Below are 26,910 nucleotides of genomic sequence, written 5' to 3'. Positions count from 1 at the left end.
TAAGCATCCAATTAATGTTTGCAAAATGAAAGACATAAAAGTCTCTAAATGGTAGTAGTATAGGTTAAAGTTAACAGGAAAAGTCAAGATCAACTAACACATCCCTTTAATGCACTCAATTTTTTCTCACATGTCACAGAACAAGCCCCTATTAAATCATTTCTTACCAATAAAAAAGATAAGCTCTAAATATTTATTGATATTATCATTGATTTTATGGCTACTTTATGATTAAGGCACTACAAACTTGCTGAATGAAGACATTCCTTACTTAAAAGGGAAAGTTGACATAAAAAGTTCAGTTCAAGACCTATCATATTATTGTGTGACCACCAATAAAGTCCTATGTAACAAAAAATGTAAAGATAACAATAAAGGAATAAAGTAATTTATACTTATAAATCTTTGTAATGTGTTCTCAGTCATTTAATAGAGAACATAACAAAGACATGGTAAACAACAGGTCTAGAAATGAAATAATAGACTGTAGGACAGAAACATACATGTAGCATCTTAGACAACACAACTCCAGAAGTAGACAACAACAAAAGGTTTCTTAAAAAATAAATAGTAGCATAGTCCAAAAAGTTAATAGGACACAAACATCAGAGGTTGAAAAGCATAAAAGCAAGAAATTTGAAAGACAAGACAAACATACCCAACATACTTTAAAATATATAGAGTAGATGATAAGATAGAAAGAAATCTATAATTCGTAGAAGAAAGGAATACAAGGACATAAAAATTAGTCAGTTGGTAAATTTATAGAGAGGCAATGAATCAGGCAAAAGATAAAAAGAAAGAGTATATAAGTGCATGTGTAATATACACACACATTCATTGATACTAAGTGGAGAAAGTTCAAAGTTGAGGAGACAGAACGATAGTTTTGCTAGAATGAAGGAGTCACGTTTTCCAGGCTTTAGGGGAAATCTATAGATGAAGACTCTAGACCTGTGATAAGTTTACATGCTGTAATAATTGATGAGTATGATCCAACATTTTATTTCCAGACAGATCATCCATCATGTACTTTCTCATGCATAGTTGACTTTACCATTAAAAGGGCCAGAGATGGCACAGCCTCAATAAAGCCACACCTGGGAGTCAAAATGACACTGGCCTGTGCTAATTCAGAGTTTTCCTATTTGGAGTCCAGAATCAATACTAGCAAAGCATTTCTTGTGCCAAGGGACTAGGCTTAATGTCCAAAATCTTGGGAACCAACAGGACTTGAGGCAAGCTGTGCAATGTTGAAGAGCCAGAAGCAATCTGTACAGAACTATGGGCCTGTTTAATTTAGCTCTATGGGTTCTTCCTGAAACTCTTAAGGCCATCTTATATGTGCCTCCCGCTCTAAACCCTTTGGATTTGCCTCAAGCCACCCAATTATCTAGGGTTTTTCCCTGAGATTCAAAGTGAAAAGAGATCCACAAAGTAATTTTCCACCATAATAAGCAGGTTTTCTAAGGTATATATACGAAAAATAACTTGAAAAAGTGTCTGCTTAGCATTTTTATAAAACATTCTGCAGCTGGAAATTATTCTTGGTACACTTAGTGGTGACACTGCCAAATCTGATAGGACACCCTATTTTGAAAAGTTTCACTATGATGAAAAAAAGTTTCACTTCTATTTAAGCTTCTAAATGAAAAAAACAAAAATAAAATGAATTTGCCAATGGTTTTACATCATATTTTTAAACAATGTTGTGGCTCCCCTGCATTAGATAAATTATTATATAAAAATAATTTGTTAAATTTTGGACTAATTTGTTCAACTATCCTTTAAAAGTCATCCATATGCCAGGAACATAGCTGGACACTAGAGATATAAAAATGAAGAGTACTGAGATTGTCTTTGAGGGCCTCACAGTCTAGCAAGAGACAATCATAAAAACAATCCTAGTATTGATAAAATCCTAAGAAGCACAGATTGCTAAGATAAAAAGAAAATTTCAACAAGAAAGCAGGGCATTTAAAGTGGAAACCTCACAGAATGTACAACAAAAAGATACAGAGATGGAAAGTATGTGAGAAAAGACAAGAGACATGAAAATTCAATCTGGGAGATTTAAAAGTCTGACCAGTGAGGGTACCAGCAAAAGGGAATAAAGAAAGTCAAGGGGGGTAAATCATCAAACAAATAATGGAAGAGCATTTTGCAGAGCCATCCTCACACTGCAATTCTATTGACTCTGCCATGTTTTGTGTGTCATATTTGACAGCATATTCTCTTCCCTGCCACCCCCCAAAAAAAGCCACAACAGTTCTAGGTCTTATATCCACACATCCCTCTGCACAGGAGAAATACCTTATCTTCTGCCAACAATCCATCATCTTAGGCTTCATTCTATTTGGTACAATGCAGGTTAACAAAACCATCCCTGACCTAATGGCTACAGCCAGAATGCCGTGTTGTGACTGGCTTTCACCGGCATTAATGCCACCCTAAACCATCATTAAGAGAAAGACGACAGAGATATGCTGCTACTCAATAGGAAGTTGCAGAAGGGATACAGGGGAAACAACCTTCAATTTCCAGTGCACTGTTGTGACATTTCAGCATGTCAAACATAAAGACACAATCATAAAAGATAACAGAGAATAAAAACAAGTCAGCTGGGGCTTCCCTGGTGGTGCAGTGGTTAAGAATCCGCCTGCCAATGCAGGAGACACAGGTTCGAGTTCTGGTCCGGGAAGAACTCACGTGCCGCAGAGCAACTGAGCCTTTGCACCACAACTACTGAGCCCCCGTGCCACAACTACTGAAGCCCGCATGCCTAGAGCCTGTGCTCTGCAACAGGAGAAGCCACCACAATGAGAAGCCCATGTACCACAATGAAGAGTAGCCCTTGCTCAACGCAACTAAAGAAAACCTGCGTGCAGCAATGAAGACACAACGCAGACAAAAATAAATTAATTAATTAATTTTAAAAAACAGTCAGCTAAAAAGGAACAAATATCATATTAGCATCCAACTTCTCACTGGCAAAATGCTAGGGGACAATGGAGCAATGCCTTCAATGATTTGAGGAAAAATAACCTTCATTCTAAAATATTAAATTCAACCAATTTATCAATCAAATATGAGGGCAGACTAAGAACATTTTCAAAACGCAAGGATTTGAAAGTAATTTCTCTAAGGAAGTCTCTTAATGATGGATTCCACTGAAATTAGGGAATAAACCAAGAAAGCGGGCGATATGAGATCCAGTAAGAAGTGGTTCCCAACAGGTGGAGAAAGAAAGAATACATGATCCCTAAACATATTCTCCATAGAGATATGATGTTTAGATGTATCCTTCAGTAACTCTTTCATTGCTTTATGTGAATTAAAAGGAAAACACCCACACAATTTCAAAATTACTATATTTTCAGGAAATAATACAAGTTATCTATATATCAAACTAATCCAGATGAGAACCAAAATGACATTTTAATATTGAAGAAATTCTAAAGAATAAAAGACTAGCTATATGATAACCATATATTTTGAAAACAGCTTGATATAAATATATATATATACCTGTCATAATCACCTGACAATCTATGAGACATAAAGGCTTATTGTATTTCTATTAGTTTTCATGACTTCTAGAAAATAGTTAGGAAACTTTTAATTCTGTAAATTCTTCCAAGTCTTTCTACTTATTTTCAGCAATTAGTCAATTAAACTCTTTGCAAAAACAAGTACCTCCTACTCAAAAATTAGCTCTAATATTTGGGGAAGCTGCCAAGGAAGAGACAGGAAGGTGAATTAGAGCCTATTCCACAGAAGGGTATGAAGCAACAAGAGATTCTTCAGGAGAACAAACAGATAAACGCGTAGAAAAGCATAGGCAAAGACTCAGATATGAAAAAGCAATCTCCTGGAAACCTAATTAGTTCATTATAACTCAAACCCAGAAGCTTGTGTGGGAATGGCAGGATCAGACAGGTAAGCTTGCAAGGGCCTCTTCCTAAAGAGTCTTTTTTTGCCAGGCTAATGTGCTTGGACTTTATCTTAAGGGTGGGTTATTTAAGTATGTATGCAGATTAGCTGATGACAATGTGGTAACAAGGCTGGAGGGTGCACAAGGCAATATTGAAGGCAAGTGGGCCAGTTAGAAGACTTGCACAGTATAGATAAAGAAACCATTTATGGTGGGAATGAAGTCCAAGGGTCAACTTCAGAAGTCATAGAAGTAATATCAAAAGGTCTTGTAGATCAAATGGTTATGGTTGGGGTGGGAGGCAACTGAGAGAAAGTGGAAGTCTGGTAGTGAGGCCCCAGGTTAGACTTAGGTGATGGGGTAAATGACGATGTTTTCAACTAAGAGGGAAATACAGAAAAGGGAGCAAGTTTGTGCAGAAAGATAATGAATAAGTTTTGAACTTGTTGAGTTTACCATGCCTACAGGATATTAAGGGGAGAAATCATAAGCAACTGAATATATAGGTCCTAGAGTATAAGCTTACTGTTGTAGCTCCAGTGGTCAACTATTTTTGAAAGAAGCCAAGAAGGAAGGGAGGGAGGGAGGAAAGAAAAGAAGGGGGGAGGGGTGGGGAGAAAAGGAGGAAGGTCTCGAAAGAACCATTTAGAATGGTTCTCAAGTTTGTAAGCAGTTGGAACCTATTTATTCTCAGGAAACTTGTTACTCTTTGCCCCCTGCCACAGTTCAGCCTTCTACCGGCCACAGCCTGCTTTATATTTGGAGACCTACCCTTCCAGCAGTGGGTTCTGTTCTTCCCACAGATCCACAGTAGATGTGGTTATAGCAATCACGACTCAGTCTCTTGCTCCACGAACAGCACAGGATCTAGGCCTGTCCAATCAAATGAAATCATTTTCTCCCAACAACAACGCGTTCATGGATGATACATGTCAGGCCACTGAGTGACAATGAAACGTAAGTGGATTTCCCCTCTAGCTATTTAAGATTAGAGTTTTTCCTACTAGGTAGGCACTAGAAAGAATGTAACTGTGAACCATCTTCTAACTACAAGGGTCCAGACTGAGAATAGAATAAAAAGAAAAGAAAGGCAAGAGATAAAAACAGCCCAGCATGCAGGTTGGTCACATAGTTTGTATCCTGTTTCTAATCTACTTGAAGCTAAACTTATCTTTAGGTCATTGTCAGTAAATTCTCTTTTTATTTAAACTAGCTTGAACATTACTTTCTGCTCCTTATAATCAAAAGAGTTCTGACCAATACCAAGAGTAAAGTAGCAATTGATGTTTTCTAAAACTTTTAAATTAATATCCAGTTTTAAAAAATAAGTTTTTCACAAGCCTGTCTATCAATAGTAAATATTCTATCTAAAAAAGAAAAAAGATCATTATTCACTTATTGTTGTATTCAAATTACAAGTGTCCACTAGGTAACTTAACATCATATTTAACATCATCAATACCAAGATAAAATGCCTAATGCAAAAAGGAACATGAAAGAAGAAAAGTACCAAAGATTAGAAGAGGAAGACTGAAATTGAATACTCAACTTAGGGAAGAATATTAAATGAATTCCATTGTAATGAAATTAAGACATATTTCTGGATCAAGAGATTCCATTAAAATGAAAACAAAGTTATAATCTCCAAAAAACAAAGAAAACAGGGGGGAGACACCAATGGAAAAGGAATTTCATTTAGTTTTCTTGAGTCAAAAAGCAGAAGAATAAGGAACAGCAACTGATAAATCAACAGAGGAAGCTGTAACCTACTGTTTGTATGGAAGAGAAGAAAGCCAAGAAAGGAACCAAACGAGGCCACATTATTCTGAACTCTAGGTATAACAAGGATGAAATGTGAGGCTGGAAAAACTCTAATGTCAAAAGCGTTCACAGTCAGCTTTCCTCTTGCCTTATGCTTAGATATGAACAAGCAACCGAGACATTTGAGAAAAGCCTACAACATGAAAGAGAAAGAAACATGAGAAAAAAAAACCCAAAGAAAACATGAATATTTTAGGGAATGAAAGATAATGTTTAAATCTCTAATCTGTATTTTAAAATGGATGTAGGGACGTTATATCTATAGAAGAAAAAACAGATTGTTATTAAAAAAGGAACAACCAATAAACAAGTTCTTGGCTACTGAAAATATGATTGCTAAAATAAAAAGAAAATTTCAACAAGAAAGCAGGGCATTTAAAGTGGAAACCTCACAGAATGTACAACAAAAAGATACAGAGATGGAAAGTATGTGAGAAAAGACAAGAGACATGAAAATTCAATCTGGGAGATTTAAAGTCTGACCAGTGAGGGTACCAGCAAAAGGGAATAAAGAAAGTCAAGGGGGGTAAATCATCAAACAAATAATGGAAGAGCATTTTGCAGAGCCATCCTCACACTGCAATTCTATTGACTCTGCCATGTTTTGTGTGTCATATTTGACAGCATATTCTCTTCCCTGCCACCCCCCAAAAAAAGCCACAACAGTTCTAGGTCTTATATCCACACATCCCTCTGCACAGGAGAAATACCTTATCTTCTGCCAACAATCCATCATCTTAGGCTTCATTCTATTTGGTACAATGCAGGTTAACAAAACCATCCCTGACCTAATGGCTACAGCCAGAATGCCGTGTTGTGACTGGCTTTCACCGGCATTAATGCCACCCTAAACCATCATTAAGAGAAAGACGACAGAGATATGCTGCTACTCAATAGGAAGTTGCAGAAGGGATACAGGGGAAACAACCTTCAATTTCCAGTGCACTGTTGTGACATTTCAGCATGTCAAACATAAAGACACAATCATAAAAGATAACAGAGAATAAAAACAAGTCAGCTGGGGCTTCCCTGGTGGTGCAGTGGTTAAGAATCCGCCTGCCAATGCAGGAGACACAGGTTCGAGTTCTGGTCCTGGAAGAACTCACGTGCCGCAGAGCAACTGAGCCTTTGCACCACAACTACTGAGCCCCCGTGCCACAACTACTGAAGCCCGCATGCCTAGAGCCTGTGCTCTGCAACAGGAGAAGCCACCACAATGAGAAGCCCATGTACCACAATGAAGAGTAGCCCTTGCTCAACGCAACTAAAGAAAACCTGCGTGCAGCAATGAAGACACAACGCAGACAAAAATAAATTAATTAATTAATTTTAAAAAACAGTCAGCTAAAAAGGAACAAATATCATATTAGCATCCAACTTCTCACTGGCAAAATGCTAGGGGACAATGGAGCAATGCCTTCAATGATTTGAGGAAAAATAACCTTCATTCTAAAATATTAAATTCAACCAATTTATCAATCAAATATGAGGGCAGAATAAGAACATTTTCAAAACGCAAGGATTTGAAAGTAATTTCTCTAAGGAAGTCTCTTAATGATGGATTCCACTGAAATTAGGGAATAAACCAAGAAAGCGGGCGATATGAGATCCAGTAAGAAGTGGTTCCCAACAGGTGGAGAAAGAAAGAATACATGATCCCTAAACATATTCTCCATAGAGATATGATGTTTAGATGTATCCTTCAGTAACTCTTTCATTGCTTTATGTGAATTAAAAGGAAAACACCCACACAATTTCAAAATTACTATATTTTCAGGAAATAATACAAGTTATCTATATATCAAACTAATCCAGATGAGAACCAAAATGACATTTTAATATTGAAGAAATTCTAAAGAATAAAAGACTAGCTATATGATAACCAAATATTTTGAAAACAGCTTAATATAAATATATATATATATATATACCTGTCATAATCACCTGACAATCTATGAGACATAAAGGCTTATTGTATTTCTATTAGTTTTCATGACTTCTAGAAAATAGTTAGGAAACTTTTAATTCTGTAAATTCTTCCAAGTCTTTCTACTTATTTTCAGCAATTAGTCAATTAAACTCTTTGCAAAAACAAGTACCTCCTACTCAAAAATTAGCTCTAATATTTGGGGGGGAAAAAGAGTTTTACAAAAACAAAAGACTGACATACATAAGAAAGTCACAAAACTGCAACCTGTTATAAATGAATGCTTAAAATGAAAATGAATCTAAATGCTTTCAATTCTTCATTAATATTCAAAGGATTAAAAAAATGCAATTCCATCTTTTCCTTAGAACAAGTGAAGTCTAACTTGAAGAATTATAGCTCCTCTCAATTCGTTTTTTCCATAATTACTCAATTATTCATTAGAATATGTAAGACCTCTATTGGAATCTTTGCACCGTGTTTTATAAATGGATTTAACTATAAAAGCCTGGTTATACAATCTCTTCCATAAAAGCAATATATTTCCAATATTTATGTCCTTAAAATATCCTATAGTAAAATTAATATTTTTGCACAGGAAAAGAAGGAACTATTTAGTCCCTGACAACCTGATAACATCTCTTTCAGCTATACTTATAATCATAATGTACGAACTTCCAAAGCAGAAGTTGTCAAGATTTAACATTAGCATTAATTTATGTCATAACTGACGGTTACTATAAAGATAATGGCAAAGCATCCATTTCTCCAAAGACAGCATGGATTGAAAGGGAAATTTCTTCTTAATTACTACTAATCAGCCCATTTTTAATTAAATTGATTAGTAATTTATTATCTTTCCCTTTCTCGGAAGCCTGTTATTATCATGTAGTTTCTCCAAAGTTATCAGTTACCAGGGATTTTTAAGCAATCCAATTACCTCTAGTGTTGAGTCCCACCATTCTATAATATTGGTTTATGCTGAAAACTTAATACACAGTTTCTCTGTACCCTGAGAAAGAAATTTTGAAAATGCAGAATTTGCGCTCAGTATTTCACACCTCAAAGTGAATGCTGTCAAGGTTTTAGTTGTGCACATGGGAAGAAGTGAAAACTTCTTTTATGCCTTCCCCTTTGTTTGATAATCAAAATAGTTGTTATTAGCATGTACATCCCCAGGGGGAAGAAATCAGGTCCCCGTGATTTCCTTTGAAAAGTATCTACTTCTTATGCCATCCATAACTAGACAGTAAATTATGTAACAATTCTAAGTGTTTTCCCTACCAGTTTCTTTTTTAAGTAATTGACTATCAATGAGAATGAAAAGATAAAAGATAACTGCTTAATATAAAAGGATCTCTATTAATTAACATTTACTAAGTATAGTACTTACTAGATATATGAGTCCCATACTTTCTCTCCTAAATTTTCTGTCTAGAGAAATTAATAATGAATGCACATTGACTGCCAAACTCTTATACATAGGGACTTAAGTATTTAATTCATACCTCTTACTAACTTAAAGTAAGGCTCAGTCTCTCCCTTTCTTTAGGTCTATTTGAATTTCACCATATCAGAAAGGTCTTGCTTAACCACACCCTGCCATCACTCGTGATCACCTTGACTCTGCTTCATACTTCTTCATAGAACTCTTCACCACCAAGCATATAATTTGTTTGCTTATTGTCTGACTCCTTCTACTGGAAAGTAAGCTCCAACAAAACAGGACTTAGTTTGATCTGTTCATTGCCCTATTCTCAGTGCCTAGAACTATATATAACAAGCACATAGTAGGCATTCAAAAAGTACTTGCTAAAAACATGACTGAAAGGTCATCAGCTCCAAAATCCTAAGGAGAACTTAATTAAATATCATTTGATAGTTATGGGTGCCAGACTACACCAAAAGTTCTATTTTTAAATACTATGTAATATAAAGGCATAGTAATAGTTTTCTAACCAAAAAGACAAAATATCCTTTCAAAGGACAGTTGGGCTACTAGCAGTTGTAAATTATTTATTACTAAATAATTCAGTTAATGTAATTTACTAAATTACACACTAAATTCAGCAAAGGTAATTAGTCACTGCATACCTTAACAAGTTTCAAAAGCTCATAAAGATCTTCAACCTCATCACCTTCACATTTGGTGTACACTCGTCCTGTATCCATGCTCTTTCCTCTTATGGTGCGGCGATAGAGGGGAAGAGCCATTGCTTCTGCATACAAATCAATGGCGTGATGACCCACTGTCTGATACATGTAGCTATCCAGTTCATCTGACCCCACTGCAACAATTAAAGTGGAAATAATCAGTCAAACACAGTGAAAGAAAGTGGATTTGAAAGTCCACCGAAGTTTTACTGCTTGGAGAGCAGTCAGCACAATTTAAAAGCTTAGTACACTATATCTCTCTTCAGTTATTAAATGAAATAAAATATATAAGAGTTGCACATTTGTTCAAGCTGCATCCAGTTCACATCAGCTCTGGTCATTTCTACTGCAATTAGAAATATAAGTGTACATAAATTTTTGAAACTATATATAGAACGTTTAAAGAGAAGAGTAATGTATAAAGCAAATTTTGAATAGTTTATTCGATTAAAGATTTTATTACATAAATATATGTTCAAATCATTCAAAGTTATTCATGAAGTCACCTAGAGTTGTAGAAGAAACTCTTAATTAAATACGTACTTAGGAGAGGGGGAAGATGGTGGAAGAGTAAGACGTGGAGATCACCTTCCTCCCCACAGATACACCAGAAATACATCTACACATGGAACAACTCCTACAGAACACCTACTGAACTCTGGCAAAAGATCTCAGACCTCCCAAAAGGCAAGAAACTGCCCACGTACATGGGTAGGGCAAAAGAAAAAAGGAAAAACAGAGACAAAAGAATAGAGACGGGACCAGCACCAGTGGGAGGGAGCTGTGAAGGAGGAAAGGTTTCCACACACTAGGAAGCCCCTTTGCGGGCGGAGACTGTGGGTGGCGGAGGGGACTAAGCTTCGGAGCCGTGGAGGAGAGCACAGCAACAGGGGTGCGGAGGGCAAAGAGGTGAGCAAAGCGGAGAGATTCCCGCACAGCGGATCAGTGACAACCAGCACGAACCAGCTCGAGAGGCTTGTCTGCTCACCCGCCGGGGTGGGCGGGGCTGCGAGCTGAGGCTCGGCTTTGGTCGGAGCGCAGGGAGAGCACTGGGGTTCGCAGCATGAACACAGCCTGAAGGGGTTAGTGCACCACGGCTAGCCGGGAGGGAGTCCGGGGAAAAGTCTGGACCTGCCGAAGAGGCAAGAGACTTTTTCTTCCCTCTTTGTTTCCTGGTGCGCGAGGAGAGGGGATTAAGAGCGCTGCTTAAAGGAGCTCCAGAGATGGGCGCGAGCTGCGGCTAACAGCGCGGACCCCAAAGACGGGCATGAGACGCTAAGACTACTGCTGCCACCACCAAGAAACCTGTGTGCGAGCACAGGTCACTATCCACACCTCCCTTCCCGGGAGCCTGTGCAGCCCGCCACTGCCAGGGTCCCGTGATCCAGGGACAACTTCCCCGGGAGAACGCACAGCGTGCCTCAGGCTGGTGCAACGTCCTGCTGGCCTCTGCCGCTGCAGGCTCGCGCCGCATCCACACCCCTCCCTGCCCCCCGGCCTGAGTGAGCCAGAGCCCCGGAAGCAGCTGCTCCTTTAATCCCGTCATGTCTGAGCGAAGAACAGATGCCCTGCGCCAACCTACATGCAGAGGCAGGGCCAAATCCAAAGCTGAGCCCCAGGAACTGTGCAAACAAAGAAGAGAAAGGGAAATCTCTCCCAGCAGCCTCAGAAGCAGCGGATTAAAGCTCCACAATCAACTTGATGTACCCTGCATCCGTGGAATACGTGAACAGACAACGAATCAACCCAAATTAAGGAGGTGGACTTTGAGAGCAAGATTTATTATTTTTTCCCCTTTTCCTCTTTTTCTGGGTGTGTATGTATATGCTTCTGTGTGAGATTTTGCCTGTATAGCTTTGCTTCCACCATTTGTCCTACGGTTCTATCCATCCGTTTTTTTTTTTCTTTTAAAAAAGTTCTTTTCTTAATAATTATTTTTTATTTTAATAAATTTTTTTATTTTATCTTATTTTATTTTATTAGATCCTCTTTCTTTCTTTCTTTCTTATTTTCTTTCTACTTTTTCTCCCTTTTATTCTGAGCCGTGTGGATGAAAGGCTCTTGGTGCTGCAGCCAGGAGTCAGTGTTGTGCCTCTGAGGTGGGAGACACAATTTCAGGACACTGGTCCACAAGAGACCTCCCAGCTCCACATAATATCAAATGGCGAAAATCTCCCAGAGATCTCCATCTCAACACCAGCACCCAGCTTCACTAAACGACCAGCAAGCTACAGTGCTGGACACCCTATGCCAAACAACTAGCAAGACAGGAACACAACCCCATGCATTAGCAGAGAGGCTGCCTAAAATCATAGTAAGTCCACAGACACCCCAAAACACATCACCAGACGTGGACCTCCCCAACAGAAAGACAAGATCCAGCCTCATCCACCAGAACACAGGCACTAGTCCCCTCCACCAGGAAGCGTACATAACCCACTGAACCAACTTTAGCCACTGGGGACAGACACCAAAAACAAAGGGAACTATGAACCTGCAGCCTGCAAAAAAGAGACCCGAAACACAGTAAGATAAGCAAAATGAGAAGACAGAAAAACACACAGCAGATGAAGGAGCAAGACGAAAACCCACCAGACCTAACAAATGAAGAGGAAATAGGCAGTCTACCTGAAAAAGAATTCAGAATAATGATAGTAAAGATGATCCAAAATCTTGGAAATAGAATAGAGAAAATGCAAGAAACATTTAACAAGGACCTAGAAGAACTAAAGATGAAACAAACAATGATGAACAACACAATAAATGAAATTAAAAATACTCTAGATGGGATCAATAGCAGAATAACTGAGGCAGAAGAAATGATAAGTGACCTGGAAGATAACATAGTGGAAATAACTATTGCAGAGCAGAATAAAGAATAAAAAAAAAAGAATGAAAAGAACTGAGTACAGTCTCAGAGACCTCTGGGACAACATTAAAAGCACCAACATTCGAATTATAGGGGTTCCAGAAGAAGAAGAGAAAAAGAAAGGGACTGAGAAAATATTTGAAGAGATTATAGTTGAAAACTTCCCTAATATGGGAAAGGAAATAGTTAATCAAGTCCAGGAAGCACAGAGAGTCCCATACAGGATAAATCCAAGGAGAAACACACCAAGACACATATTAATCAAACTGTCAAAAATTAAATACAAAGAAAGCATATTAAAAGCAGCAAGGGAAAAACAACAAATAACACACAAGGGAATCCCCATAAGGTTAACAGCTGATCTTTCAGCAGAAACTCTGCAAGCCAGAAGGGAGTGGCAGGACATATTTAAAGTAATGAAGGAGAAAAACCTACAACCAAGATTACTCTACCCAGCAAGGATCTCATTCAGATTTGATGAAGAAATTTAAACCTTTACAGACAAGCAAAAGCTGAGAGAGTTCAGCACCACCAAACCAGCTTTACAAAAAAATGCTAAAGCAACTTCTCTAGGCAAGAAACACAAGAGAAGGAAAAGACCTACAATAATGAACCCCAAACAATTAAGAAAATGGGTATAGGAACATACATATCGATAATTACCTTAATTTTAAATGGATTAAATGCTCCCACCAAAAGACACAGACTGGCTGAATGGATACAAAAACAAGACCCATATATACGCTGTCTACAAGAGACCCACTTCAGACCTAGAGACACATACAGACTGAAAGTAAGGGGATGGAAAAAGATATTCCATGCAAATGGAAACCAAAAGAAAGCTGGAGTAGCAATTCTCATATCAGACAAAATAGACTTTAAAATAAAGACTATTACAAGAGACAAAGAAGGACACTACATAATGATCAAGGGATCGATCCAAGAAGAAGATATAACAATTGTAAATATTTATGCACCCAACATAGGAGCACCTCAATACATAAGGCAAATACTAACAGCCATAAAAGGGGAAATCCACAGTCACACATTCATAGTAGGGGACTTTAACACCCCACTTTCACAAATGCACAGATCACCCAAAATGAAAATAAATAAGGAAACACAAGCTTTAAATGATACATTAAACAAGATTGACTTAATTGATATTTATAGGACATTCCATCCAAAAACAACAGAATACACATTTTTCTCAAGTGCTCATGGAACATTCTCCAAGATAGATCATATTTTGGGTCACATATCAAGCCTTGGTAAATTTAAGAAAATTGAAATTGTATCAAGTATCTTTTCCGACCACAATGCTATGAGACTAGATATTACAGGAAAAGATCTGTAAAAAATACAAACACATGGAGGCTAAACAATAAACTACTTAATAACGAACTGATCACTGAAGAAATCAAAGAGGAAAACAAAAAGTACCTAGAAAAAAATGACAATGGAGACACGACAACCCAAAACCTATGGGATGCAGCAAAAGCAGTTCTAAGAGGGAAGTTTATAGCAATACAGTCCTACCTTAAGAAACAGGAAACACCTCGAATAAACAACCTAACCTTGCACCTAAAGCAATTAGAGAAAGAAGAACAAAAAAACCCCAAAGTTAGCAGAAGGAAAGAAATCATAAAGATCAGATCAGAAATAAATGAAAAAGAAATGAAGGAAACAATAGCAAAGATCAACAAAACTAAAAGCTGGTTCTTTGAGAAGATAACCAAAATTGATAAACCATTAGCCAGACTCATCAAGAAAAAAAGGGAGGGGCTTCCCTGGTGGCGCAGTGGTTGAGAGTCCACCTGCTGATGCAGGGGACGTGGGTTTGTGCCCCGGGCCGGGAAGATCCCACATGCCACAGAGCAGCTGGGCCCGTGAGTCATGCCGCTAAGCCCGCGCGTCCGGAGCCTGTGCTCCACAGTGGGAGAGGCCACAACAGTGAGAGGCCGGTGTACTGCAAAAAAAAAAACAAAAAACGGAGAAGACTCAAATCAATAGAATTAGAAATGAAAAAGGAGAAGTAACAACTGACACTGCACAAATACAAAAGATCATGAGAGATTACTACAGGCAAGTCTATGCCAATATAATAGACAACCTGAAAGAAATGGACAAATTCTTAGAAATGCACAACCTGCCAAGAGTGAATCAGGAAAAAATAGAAAATATGAACAGACCAATCACAAGTACTGAAACTGTGATTAAAAATCTTCCAAAAAACAAAAGCCCAAGGCCAGATGGCTTCACAGGCGAATTCTATCAAACATTTAGAGAAGAGCTAACATCCTTCTCAAACTCTTCGAAAATACAGCAGAGGGAGGAACACTCCCAAACTCATTCTACGAGGCCACCATCACCCTGATACCAAAACCAGACAAGGATGTCCCAAAGAAAGAAAACTACAGGCCAATATCACTGATGAACATAGATGCAAAAATCCTCAACAAAATATTAGCAAACAGAATCCAACAGCAAACTAAACAAATCATACACCATGATTAAGTGGGGTTTATTCCAGGAATGCAAGGATTCTTCAATATACGCATATCAATCAACGTGATACACCATATTAACAAATTGAAGGAGAAAAAGCATATGATCATCTCAATAGATGCAGAGAAAACTTTCGACAAAATTCAAAACCCATTTATGATAAAAACCCTGCAGAAAGTAGGCATAGAGGGAACTTTCCTCAACATAATAAAGGCCATATATCACAAACCCACAGCCAACATCGTCCTCAATGGTAAAAAATTGAAAGCATTTCCACTAAGATCAGGAACAAGACAAGGTTGCCCACTCTCACCACTCTTATTCAACATAGTTTTGGAAGTTTTAGCCACAGCAATCAGAGGAGAAAAGGAAATAAAAGGAATCCAAATTGGAAAAGAAGAAGTAAAGCTGTCACTGTTTGCAGGTGACATGATACTATACATAGAGAATCCTAAAGATGCTACCAGAAAACTACTAGAGCTAATCAATGAATTTGGTAAAGTAGCAGGATACAAAATTAATGCACAGAAATCTCTGGCATTCCTATACACTAATGATGAAAAATCTGAAAGTGAAATCAAGAAAACACTCCCATTTACCATTGCAACAAAAAGAATAAAATATCTAGGAATAAACCTACCTAAGGAGGCAAAAGACCTGTATGCAGAAAATTATAAGACACTGATGAAAGAAATTAAAGATGATACAAATAAATGGAGAGATATACCATGTCCTTGGATTGGAAGAATCAACATTGTGAAAATGACTCTACTACCCAAAGCAATCTACAGATTCAGTGCAATCCCTATCAAACTACCACTGGTATTTTTCACAGAACTGGAACAAAAAATTTCACAATTTGTATGGAAACACAAAAGACCCTGAACAGCCAAACCAATCTTGAGAACGAAAAACGGAGCTGGAGGAATCAGGCTTCCTGACTTCAGACTATACTACAAAGCCACAGTAGTCAAGACAGTATGGTACTGGCACAAAAACAGAGAGATAGATCAATGGAAAAGGATAGAAAGCCCAGAGATAAACCCATGCACATATGGTCACCTCATCTTAGATAAAGGAGGCAGGAATGTACAGTGGAGAAAGGACAGCCTCTTCAATAAGTGGTGCTGGGAAAACTGGACAGGTACATGTAAAAGAATGAGATTAGAACACTCCCTAACACCATACACCATACACAAAAATAAATAAATGGATTAAAGACCTAACTGTACGGCCAGAAACTATCAAACTCTTAGAGGAAAACATAGGCAGAACCTTCTATGACATAAATCACAGCAAGATCCTTTTTGACCCACCTCCTAGAGAAATGGAAATAAAAACAAAAATAAACAAATGGCACCTAATGAAACTTCAAAGCTTTTGCACAGCAAAGAAACCATAAAGAAGACTAAAAGACAACCCTCAGAATGGGAAAAAATATTTGCAAATGAAGCAACTGACAAAGGATTAACCTCCAAGATTTACAAGCAGCTCATGCAGCTCAATAACAATAGAACAAACAACCCAATCCAAAAATGGGCAGGAGACCTAAATAGACATTTCTCCAAAGAAGATATACAGCTTGCCAACAAACACATGAAAGAATGCTCAACATCATTAATCATTAGAGAAATGCAAATCAAAACTACAATGAGATATCATCTCACACCAGTCAGAATGGCCACCATCAAAAAATCTAGAAACAATAAATGCTGGAGAGGGTGTGAGAAAAGGGAACACTCTTGCACTGCTGGTGGGAATGTGAATTGGTTCAGCCACTGTGGAGAACAGTATGGAGATTCCTTAAAAAACTACAAATAGAACTACCATATGACCCAGCAATCCCACTACTGGGTATATACCCTGAGAAAACCATAATTCAAAAAGAGTCATGTACCAAAATGTTCACTGCAGCTCTATTTACAACAGCCAAGAGATGGAAACAACCTACGTGTCCATCATCGGATTAATGGATAAAGAAGATATGGCACATATATACAACGGAATATTACTGAGCCTTAAAAAGAAACAAAATCGAGTTATTTGTAGTGAGGTGGATGGACTTAGAGTCTGTCATACAGAGCAAAGTAAGTCAGAAAGAGAAAGACAAGTACCGTATGCTAACACACATATATGGAATCTAAGAAAAAAAAAATGTCATGAAGAACCTAGGGGTAAGACGGGAATAAAAACACAGACCTACTAGAGAATGGACTTGAGGATATGGGGAGGGGGAAGGGTAAGCTGTGACAAAGTGAGAGAGTGGCATGGATATATATACCCTACCAGATGTAAAATAGATAGCTAGTGGGAAGCAGCCGCATAGCACAGGGAGATCAGCTCAGTGCTTTGTGACCACCTAGAGAGGTAGGATAAGGAGGGTTGGAGGGAGGGAGATGTAAGAGGGAAGAGATATGGGAACATATGTATATGTATAACTGATTCACTTTGTTATAAAGCAGAAACTAACACACCATTGTAAAGCAATTATACTCCAATAAAGATGTAAAAAAAAACCATACTTAGTTAATAAGTGACAAATATTTGTAAGAAAAAGATTTAGATGCTCTTGATATATTCTATATTCTTACTTCAATAAAACATATAAACATATATAAATTCAGTATCGTTAGAGCAGTTACAAATGTGTATAGAAACATAACTTAAGCTAATAAGTAACACAATCACTGGTTGTCACAAGATTCCAAAAATATCAATATGAGTAAAATATTCAAAACAGATGAGTCACATCAGACTTTTTGGTGATATAAATAAGCTTAGAAATATATTGGAATATGCTTTCTGATTTCTTAACACTCTTTTTTTTAGAAAAAAGAATCATGAATATACACAAAGATTATTTGCAAAGATGTTCATCACAGCATTGTTTATAACAGATTAAAATTATAGTATATTCACATAATAAAATACTATGCAGCCATTAATATAGTTTTGAAGAGGAGTATTTTCTAAAGTATGTTCTGCAGAATAGAAATTCCGTGAGATATTAATAGGTATTGGATGAAAAAGAGGACTCTGTGGTCAAATCAATTTATAAAAAATGAGGATAAACCATATTAAACAGGTGTTTTAACTGCAGTTCTTCCTAGGCTAATCTGCTTTAAGGTGCTCTAACAAGGGGAGAGTGTATGAATTATCTCTCAAAGTTACCTATCCACAGAACACTTATATTTTCATAGGGTATTTGTGTTCCAAAGACAATATCTAGAAAATGCTATGGTAGAATACTACTTAATGACAGGGAAAATGTTCACAATACATTATTACGTTTTCAAGAAGTTACAAAACAATGTTTGACATATATGTTTCTACATGCATATATTCCAAGCAGGTCTAGGATTTCCACTGAATGTGAAAGAATTCTATCAAAAGGCATGAAAAATGATATTGTAAGGGCCCTTCAATAATCAAAACTGCCATCATATGCTATCAGATTTTGGCTCACTAGATTTCTGAACCCACAGAACAGAATGGTTTCCATGTACTCACATTATTATTATAAATCTGTCTAGTCCTGGTCCCAGTAGGAAGAAGAGATATAGCCAAAGTTACCTAAAAACCTTTCAGATTACCTTCATCTCAAGTTTAAACTAGATCTTTAAATGTATTCGTTTTAAAGGCAATTAATACAGTCGAATTAATATATTTAAATAACTTTGAGCTACTTAGCAAGAAACTTCCTGATGTTGGCCTAATAATTAAAACACTTTACTGACTTCAAAAACCTAGAAGACAATTTTCCTTTAAGGCTCCATTTAGTCCCAACCACAATGTAACTTTTATTAATGGAAGCTACATAGCAACAATGGTATGAGAGCAAATAAAACCAAAAGGCTCCACTGTTGACTGAAGCACCTCAATTAATAAGCCACAAAAGTTCCTACTACAAATTTAAAGAGATGGCTTTGTGAATTTTATGACAAGTTCACATTTATCCCCATTGATTGGGATAAAGTCTTTTCCAGACTACCCACTGAAAACTCAGTGCTGTGAATTTACTTTAACCAACTTTGTACTGGAGTCATCTCTACCAGTCATTCCTCATTAAGATTCCTTTTACATGGTTGGGGGAAAAAGTCAATGATTCATTCAATAATCACCAACTTCCTGCTGACTTTAAATCACGATTAGCTAAACCCTCTCCATCTACCAACCCACAGCCATCTATTCTCTTCCATTACAATGAGAGTTGCAGCTGATTTTTTCCAGCTTTTACTTTGTAATATTCCGATTCCATTTACTACTAAATTTTTTCTCACTAACAATATTCTAAATAAATAGCTCCATTCCACATGAGGCGTAATTTAAAGATATACTTTGCGTGTCATCTTACCACTCTGCTAGTGAACCCCGAGCACATGGAAGGTTATAAAGACAGTCCTTAACTTGGTTAAGGTTAAGATTTTTGGTTAAATGGTTAAATGTAGGATTTTTCAACTTTATGATGGTACAAAAGCTATACGCATTCAGTAAAAACTGTACTTCGACTTTTGAATTCTCATCTTTTCCCAGGCTAGTGATATGTGGTCGATACCCTGTGTGATGCCCAGCAGAGAGCCACAGCCCCCAGTCAGTCACACGATCACAAGGGTTAACAACCAATACACTTAGAACCATTCTGTACCCATACAACCATTCTGTTTTTCACTTCCACACACTACAGAATTCAATAAACTACATAAGATATTCAACACTTGATTATAAAATACGCTTTGTGTTAGATGATTTTGCCCAGTGGTAGTTCTAAGCACAGTTAAGGTAGGCTAGACTAAGCTATGATGATCAGTAGGTTAGGTGTATTAAATGAATTTTTGACAGGATATTTTTAACTTATGTATTTCAACATAACCATACTGTAAGTAAAGGAAGCTCTGTACGTTAATGATTCAGTACAAGGTAACTGTACTAATTCATATAGAAAAGCTGAAGATAGAAACTCCAGGGAATGAAATTATATCATGTACGTATTATATATTATATAATACAATCTGCTTTTTAAATAGCAACATCTCTAAAGATAGAAAGCTTAAAAAACTCACTTGCCTGACTGGCCACAAGGGATAAGAAAATTCTTTCCTTTGGTAACAGAACACAACCTGCAAGGAAATTCTGCTTCTTCTTTTATAATATAGAAGTTATAGTGTAGTTCCCACTCACCCTTAGTCAAAGAATTTTCTCTTCATTATTTAAAGTCAGAAATAGGAGGTTATTTTCTAAACATATCACATTGAAAAAGCTATTATCATTAATCATCAGAAGCCCAGTACAAAATCCTAAAGTGTATGTTTATCCCTGACCCTCTACAGGACCTCCACAGGACCTGTTCTATTTCTTCCTATAAAATATTTCTAATCTCTATCTTCCCCACTTCACTTCCAGCATTACTTGGGTCTTAATCAGAGAAGGAAAGAAAATGCAAATATCTGACTGAAATAACTGCTCGCTCTTGCAGAGCTAATTCTAGTTAGTTCATTATTCATTTGTCCATCAATAAACCTTGAGTGAATGCTTATCAGAGGCACAGAGCTGTCCCAAGTGCTGAGGAACAATTAAAGGAACACAAAAGTTATGACCTCTCCTCTCAAGAAGCTTACAAACAACCTATTTGGGCATAAAGAAAAAAAAAAGAAAAAGACAAAATAAATAGGAAACAACTGTAAAATGATATAAAAACAAAAATTCAATATACTGGCAGCACTGAGGAAGGAAGGAAGGAAGGAAGGAAGGAAGGAAGGAAGGAAGGAAGGAAGGAAGGAAGGAAGGAAGGAAGGAAGAAGGGAGGGAGGGAGGGAGGAAGGAAATATTTAGTGCTAAATCCAGATTCAACTAAATTTAGTGGGTGCCTACTTCATGCCAGGAACTATAATTAGGGTTTTCACTAATAATTCATCCTAAAATAATAGTAGAGCAAAAGCATGGAATCTTGAAAGAAGTTGAGTAAAGGGGATGATAAAAAGATCTTATAAAAGTAGTAATAGAGTTAGACAAGTGTTAATCTCGCCCTATTACATTTTAGCAGTTCATATCTATGGTTGTATGAGTATAATAAAAGAGTATAAAAAGCAAATCAGTGAATATTTTTCTTTTTTAAAAAGTCTGATTGGGAAAAAAAATTATAATTATGTGTGGTGATGGATGTTAAGTAAGCTTATTGTGGTAATCATTTCACTATATACATATATATATATATATATATATATATACACCAAATCATTATGTTATACACCTAAAACGAATACAGTGTTATACATCAATTATATCTCAATTAAAAAAACATATTGTTGCTGTTTGAATTGTGTCACTCCCAAATTCTTGTGTTAAAGTTCTAACATCTAATACCTCAAAATGTGACCTTACTTGGGAATAGGGTCATTGCAGATGTAATTAGTTAAGATGAGGTCATTAGGGTAAGGCCTTTACCCAGTATGATTGGTGTCCTTATTAAAAGAGGAAATCTGGACACTGACATGGACACAGAGAAAAAAACAGTTCTAAATGGGGAAATTTCATTGGAGAAAAACCAAAAAAAGTAGCTAAAATAAGGTCTATGGGTTATTTGTAGATGTCCTTATTACCACAGACAAATAAAAAGTAGAAATACATTGCTCTACGGCTCTCTCAAGTCTCACACATTTAGCTTACATCTAAGGTGGCTAAACTAGATGCTTTTAGTAACAAAATTCATATATTATCATTTATTAATATATGTCTTACTTCCCAAGCTCCAAGAAGCTGTATCTTATTTAACTGTGCATTGCCAACAACACTTGGAAAAGTGTTGTAGTGGAACAGCAGTGCACTCTGAAGTAAGAGGATTCAAGTCTCAGCTCTGCAAGTTTATCCTAGCTATTTCACCTTGGACAAATTTATAAAACTCTAAGCTTCAGCATCTTTGTCTAATAAAACTTTCTAGGAGTTCTTACGAGGAGTAAAGGATATGTAATTGAAAACACTTAGCATAGAACATAGCAGATAACCAGTGCTAAAGATATATGAGTTCCTTTTATTGTTTGCATACTGCATACAATAGAATGCGATTATGAGGTTGGAGTTTCAGTCATTTAGAGAATTTTCTGATAGTTATACACTTACCTTGGTTTTCAGGTGGTCTTAGATTTGCTAAAGCAACAATCTGATGCCCAGCAGCAATGCACTGCATCATATTATAACAGCTGTCCTTCCCACCACTAAAAAATAAAGAAAGAAATAGATGAGACAAATATCAGGTTACTGACCATTACCTGACATAGACTCATTATAGAAATAGAACACATTTTTTCAGCTTTTCAGAATATTTGAGGGACTATTTTACATTAGAATGCAAAAAACACATGTAATTTCCATAGCATACACAACTGATCAAATGAATCTGATTATCTAAGGCTGCTACTCACAAGGGCTTATGAAATTATATGCCATTATAACAAAGACTATGCTAAACAAAAAATGGCAACTCTTTGGTTTGTGATAGTGGCTTTGCTTAATATAAAGTGTTTTGCAAATAAAATACGATTTAATTTTACATTTCAGTTAAACTATTATATATACTTCTCAGATGAAATTTTCTATGAGAACGCAGAAAAAACCATGTTCTGTTCCACTTTAAGAACTCTAACAACGGTCACCATCACCAATTAAAGGATCAAATTAAAGATCTGAGATGCAATCAAATGACAAAGTTTGATGTACTTGGTGGGTTCAAATTCTGTAGAGGTTGAAAGCAAAATGCTGAATTACACCGATAAAGTTAAACAGCAGTACTATCAGTACTTCTTCTTTCAGCCATCACTACATATGATGGCAGGACAAGGCCTGAGTCATAAATCTAATAAACAGATTGACAGGAAATTCTAAATTCTGGTACCAAATCTACCTACCTAGCAAATCACTTATTCAAGACCAATAGTCATTCATCTATAACAAGGTTGAATGGCAACCTTTATACTATTTCAGTTTAGTACTCTCTTGCATGTTTCTTCCTTTCTTTTATCTTTGTCTCTCTTCGTTTTATTCCTGTTTCCCTTCATTCTAATCTCTGCTAAAATCTGCAAATGTACCCCCAGATAGTGTTTAGACCTATTTATAAGCAAAGAAACCAAGAGACTGATTATCCTAGAAGTTGGCCCTTTTGCCTTTTATTTTAGTTCCCAGCATTTGTCAGCCTCTACCATATTCTGATCAGTAACAACTGTCATTCCAGAACTTCTCAAGGGGAGGGAGATTGCAAGGGGCAAAGTGAAGTTACACATCATGCTCTCTCCCCTCAGCTTCTGATGTTTCCCCCAAGTACCACTTTCACAACTTCTCCTATTGAACCTGTTTTATTTCCCCAGGACAAGATGATCTAATTCTTTAGAATATTTAGAATATTAAAGATTAAAGGGTATACATCCACAATCAGAACTTGTCCTTTTATTTTAAAATATGCTAAGATTTCAAATATGATTTTAAAATAGTATTTCCCAAATTGTGTTCTGTGGAACACTAGTGTCCGACAAATACTCTAAGAACAAAAGGTTTTAAAGGTCAAATTAGGTTTGGAAAATGCTGAGTACCTTACTCACTTCTTAGAACATCACAAAGTACATCAGCATATGTTAGGGAAGACATCCTTCACAAGATCAGAATTTCAGTTCCCAATTCTGGAATACCAAACTAAGTTACTCAATATGCTTGGGTTCACATGCTTCATTATAAAATTAGAGAATGGTCTAACTAATCCTCAAGGTGTCATTCAACTGTAAAATTCAATGATGCAATCTTTTGTGTATTAGGAAAATATGCTCTTCATGGTCTAAAGATAATGTAAGAATCTTGGTTTCACTTATTCCCTAGAACACACACACATATCCCATCTCAGTGCACACACTAAATATATTTATTGCAAGCAGATTCACTGTATTAAGTTTAAATCCAAATACATTCAAGTGTATATGCATACAAATGTATATATGTATTATGTATGCATTCATATTTGTATGTACATATTATGTTCTGTACTCCTACTTATGTCTTCCAACATTTATACAGATCTTACATTTTAGCAACGATTTTCCAACATTGCCTTTTTTAAAAGTAATTTGGTTATTATAAAAGTAACATATGCACATTACAGAATATCTAGTGTAATGGATTATACCAATCTTCTTCTCTCCTTCCCTTCAACATTTCTGAGACTTTAGTTAGTGTCTCACTTTAATGGTTAAACTTTGGTAAACTGCATGTGCATATGAATTACTCATTTCCTGGACTGCTTTTTGTTCTTACTTATCTAGATCAAATAATCACATTGTTTACAGAAGAAATTCATTGGAAAAAAATTATTTTGGCATTATAGTCCAGTATCCTAACAATGGCATTGAAGTAAAAGATGTTATATCGAGTCCTTAATAGGTCACACTATTGTCAGCCAGTATTAATATCGTAGGTCAGTGAACAAAAACTTTCATGAAATCTTCAATGGGCTTCGCATGGTTGCCCTCTATTCATCTCACTCTATACAGATCCAAAACTCATCAAACAAATGTTCAAGTAGTCTGAACTCCCTTTTGCATTTTGTTGTTTTTTCCCTTTTGCTTCAGTTTACAGATTGAGTATGGAGACATTTAAGCTGACCAATCTTTGGTCGTCAAAGGACTTAATTTAGACACCTAAAAACATGATGGGTTATTAGATTTCAAACTCCTTTTGGAATATGGAGTGTGTTACCGTAAGGTCACTTTTCTAAAAGCAATCATGAGTGTTCAAAGCAATGGCAACTGGATCTAAGATAAAACAGGATAATTCCATCTCTATCCTTGAGCACCAAAGTAAAACACATCTATGCCATAAACAGTCCAGTCACTAATGGGACGGCAGGCGAGGGAGAGGTGGTCTTTTGCGGGAGGGGGCGGGGCTGGTAACAACCTAGGGAACCAGGCAGGGCCGGAAGACCGGCAGAAAGACTGAAGGGAACTATAAAAGTGGATGAAAAATGAGAGAAAAGGGTGGGAGAGACTCAGTAAGTGGCGTCAAGCAGTGCCCCTCAAACTTCACAGCCCATTACAGTTTTTGAGAATCCGACCCCGAGTCGGGTCGGAGTAATTTAACCAGCCCTCGGGCGGTGAGACCCAGACATCAGTAGTTTTAAAGTGAAACCAATCTGAACCCAAGTTTGGGGCCCAGAAGACCAGGGAGGCGGCGACAGAGAGAAACGAGGAGCGCCAGCCCGGGACCGGGGACCAGCCAAGCCGGGCAGTAGCCCGAAGGCTCCGCCTCTTCCTGCTACCGGGAGGAGCCGCCGAGTCCCCGATACACGGCTTCTGCAGGGACACCGTCAGTTCGGCGGCGGCGGCGGCGGCAGCTCCCGCCACTCAGCAGAAAGGGACTGGAAGCAGGAAGGGAGGAGGAAGGCGGCACCGGCGCGGTTACCTGATCAGAGCCGCGACCCTCATGCTGGGCGCAGAGCGCATGCGTGCGGCGGGCACGGGCCGACGCCTCCGTGACGTACGCAGGTCCTCGCCCGGGTGTTCGTTCCGCCGCCTGTCAGGCGACCGGTGCTGCGGCCCCTGCGGCCGCCCACGGGGCACCTGGACGAGGAGTACGCGCCACCTTGGCGCCTAGTCCCTGAGGCACGGAGGTCCCGGCTCGGAAAAGAACGCTGTTTAGGCGCGGCCTAACCACCTAAGTGAGGGCACTGAAGCTGCCTGGGGAAGGGCAAGGCCCGCGTCGCCGAGTTCGGGCTCGGAGCCCTGGATTTGTTTGGGTAGGAGAATGTTCAAAGTCCTTTACGCCGCCCATTGAAACACTTGTGGACATGCAAAGGGAAAGCAAGTTGGTCTTTACTTCCTCAGCCAGCCACCCACCCCTTCCCCAGAAAGAGCTGCACCCTTTAGTTTTTTAGCTTTTGTCTCCTCAGTGCTTCCAGCTTACCTCTGGGGCCACTCCTAGGACTGCTAGGCTCCCTGTGGTTTGGGCCCTTTGTGTAATAAAGAAGCTTAGAAGCTGATTAAGGCTCATCACCAAAGAGCAGTGTCCTTGCAGAAAGAAAATCTAATTTCTAAATTTATTCACCAAGTATTTATTGAGTGCCTTTTATTTACCTGGCGCTGTTTTAGGCTCTTGGGATACGTCCGTGAATAAAACAATCACCTCCTGTGGGAGATTGCCGGGTGTGCTTTGCAAGGATAGAGCGGCAAAATCAAACAAAAAAACCCAGCAATCACCTCCCTCCTGGAGTTTACTTGGGGGTGGGGAAAGCAGACAGCATACTACCAAAAGGTTACATAGCATGTTGAAACATGTTAAGTGCTATGAAAAAGAATAGAGCTTGAGAGGAATCAGGAAGGAGGTTGTTGGCCTGTTGGGAACAGGCCCAATTGGTCCGCGGCCTGTTGGGAACTGGGCTGTACAGCGGGAGGTGAGCAGTGGGTGGGAGAGCCAGCCAGCAGAGCAAAGCTCCATCTGCCGCTCCCCTGTTGCTCCCATTACCACCTGAGCCATCCCCCACCCCCAATCCGTGGAAAAATTGTCTTCCACAAAAACCAGTCCCTGGTGCCAAAAAGGTTGGGGACGGCTGCTCTCGGCAGAAGAAAAAAACCAGAGCCAAGACCCTAGATGCATCATGTGTTTGTGGAAAAACAAGTTTGGCCAGTGTGGCTGAAACCTCAGAGTAGTGGGAGATGAGGTTCCAGTGAT

The 26,910-nt window shown here is 37.9% G+C and overlaps 1 protein-coding gene across 3 annotated transcripts in view; it reads right to left on the bottom strand.

Annotated features, from left to right (window-relative positions):
• DPH6 (diphthamine biosynthesis 6) overlaps nucleotides 1–25,790 on the bottom strand; it is a 297,783-nt gene extending 271,993 nt beyond the window's left edge. For 2 of the 3 annotated variants that reach the window (XM_089907393.1, XM_089907392.1), the window contains exons 1-3: nucleotides 25,645–25,790; nucleotides 22,327–22,421; nucleotides 9,777–9,970 (exon numbers count right to left, since the gene is read on the bottom strand). In XM_089907393.1, the coding sequence (XP_089763519.1) occupies nucleotides 9,777–9,970; nucleotides 22,327–22,421; nucleotides 25,645–25,685 (330 nt within the window). In that variant the 5' untranslated portion in view covers nucleotides 25,686–25,790. The remainder of the gene's footprint in view (nucleotides 1–9,776; nucleotides 9,971–22,326; nucleotides 22,422–25,644) is intronic. The other variant, XM_089907394.1, reaches the window with a different exon arrangement.
• Between the last annotated feature and the right edge of the window lie 1,120 nt (nucleotides 25,791–26,910).

This window comes from Delphinapterus leucas, chromosome 2, assembly GCF_059928025.1.
Source record: "Delphinapterus leucas isolate spDelLeu-1000000601 "Yukka" chromosome 2, BTC_Dleu_Yukka2, whole genome shotgun sequence".
Classification (NCBI taxonomy): Eukaryota; Metazoa; Chordata; class Mammalia; order Artiodactyla; family Monodontidae; genus Delphinapterus; species Delphinapterus leucas.
Note: the sequence above shows the minus strand (reverse complement) of the source record. Positions and strands in the feature narration are given on the sequence as shown.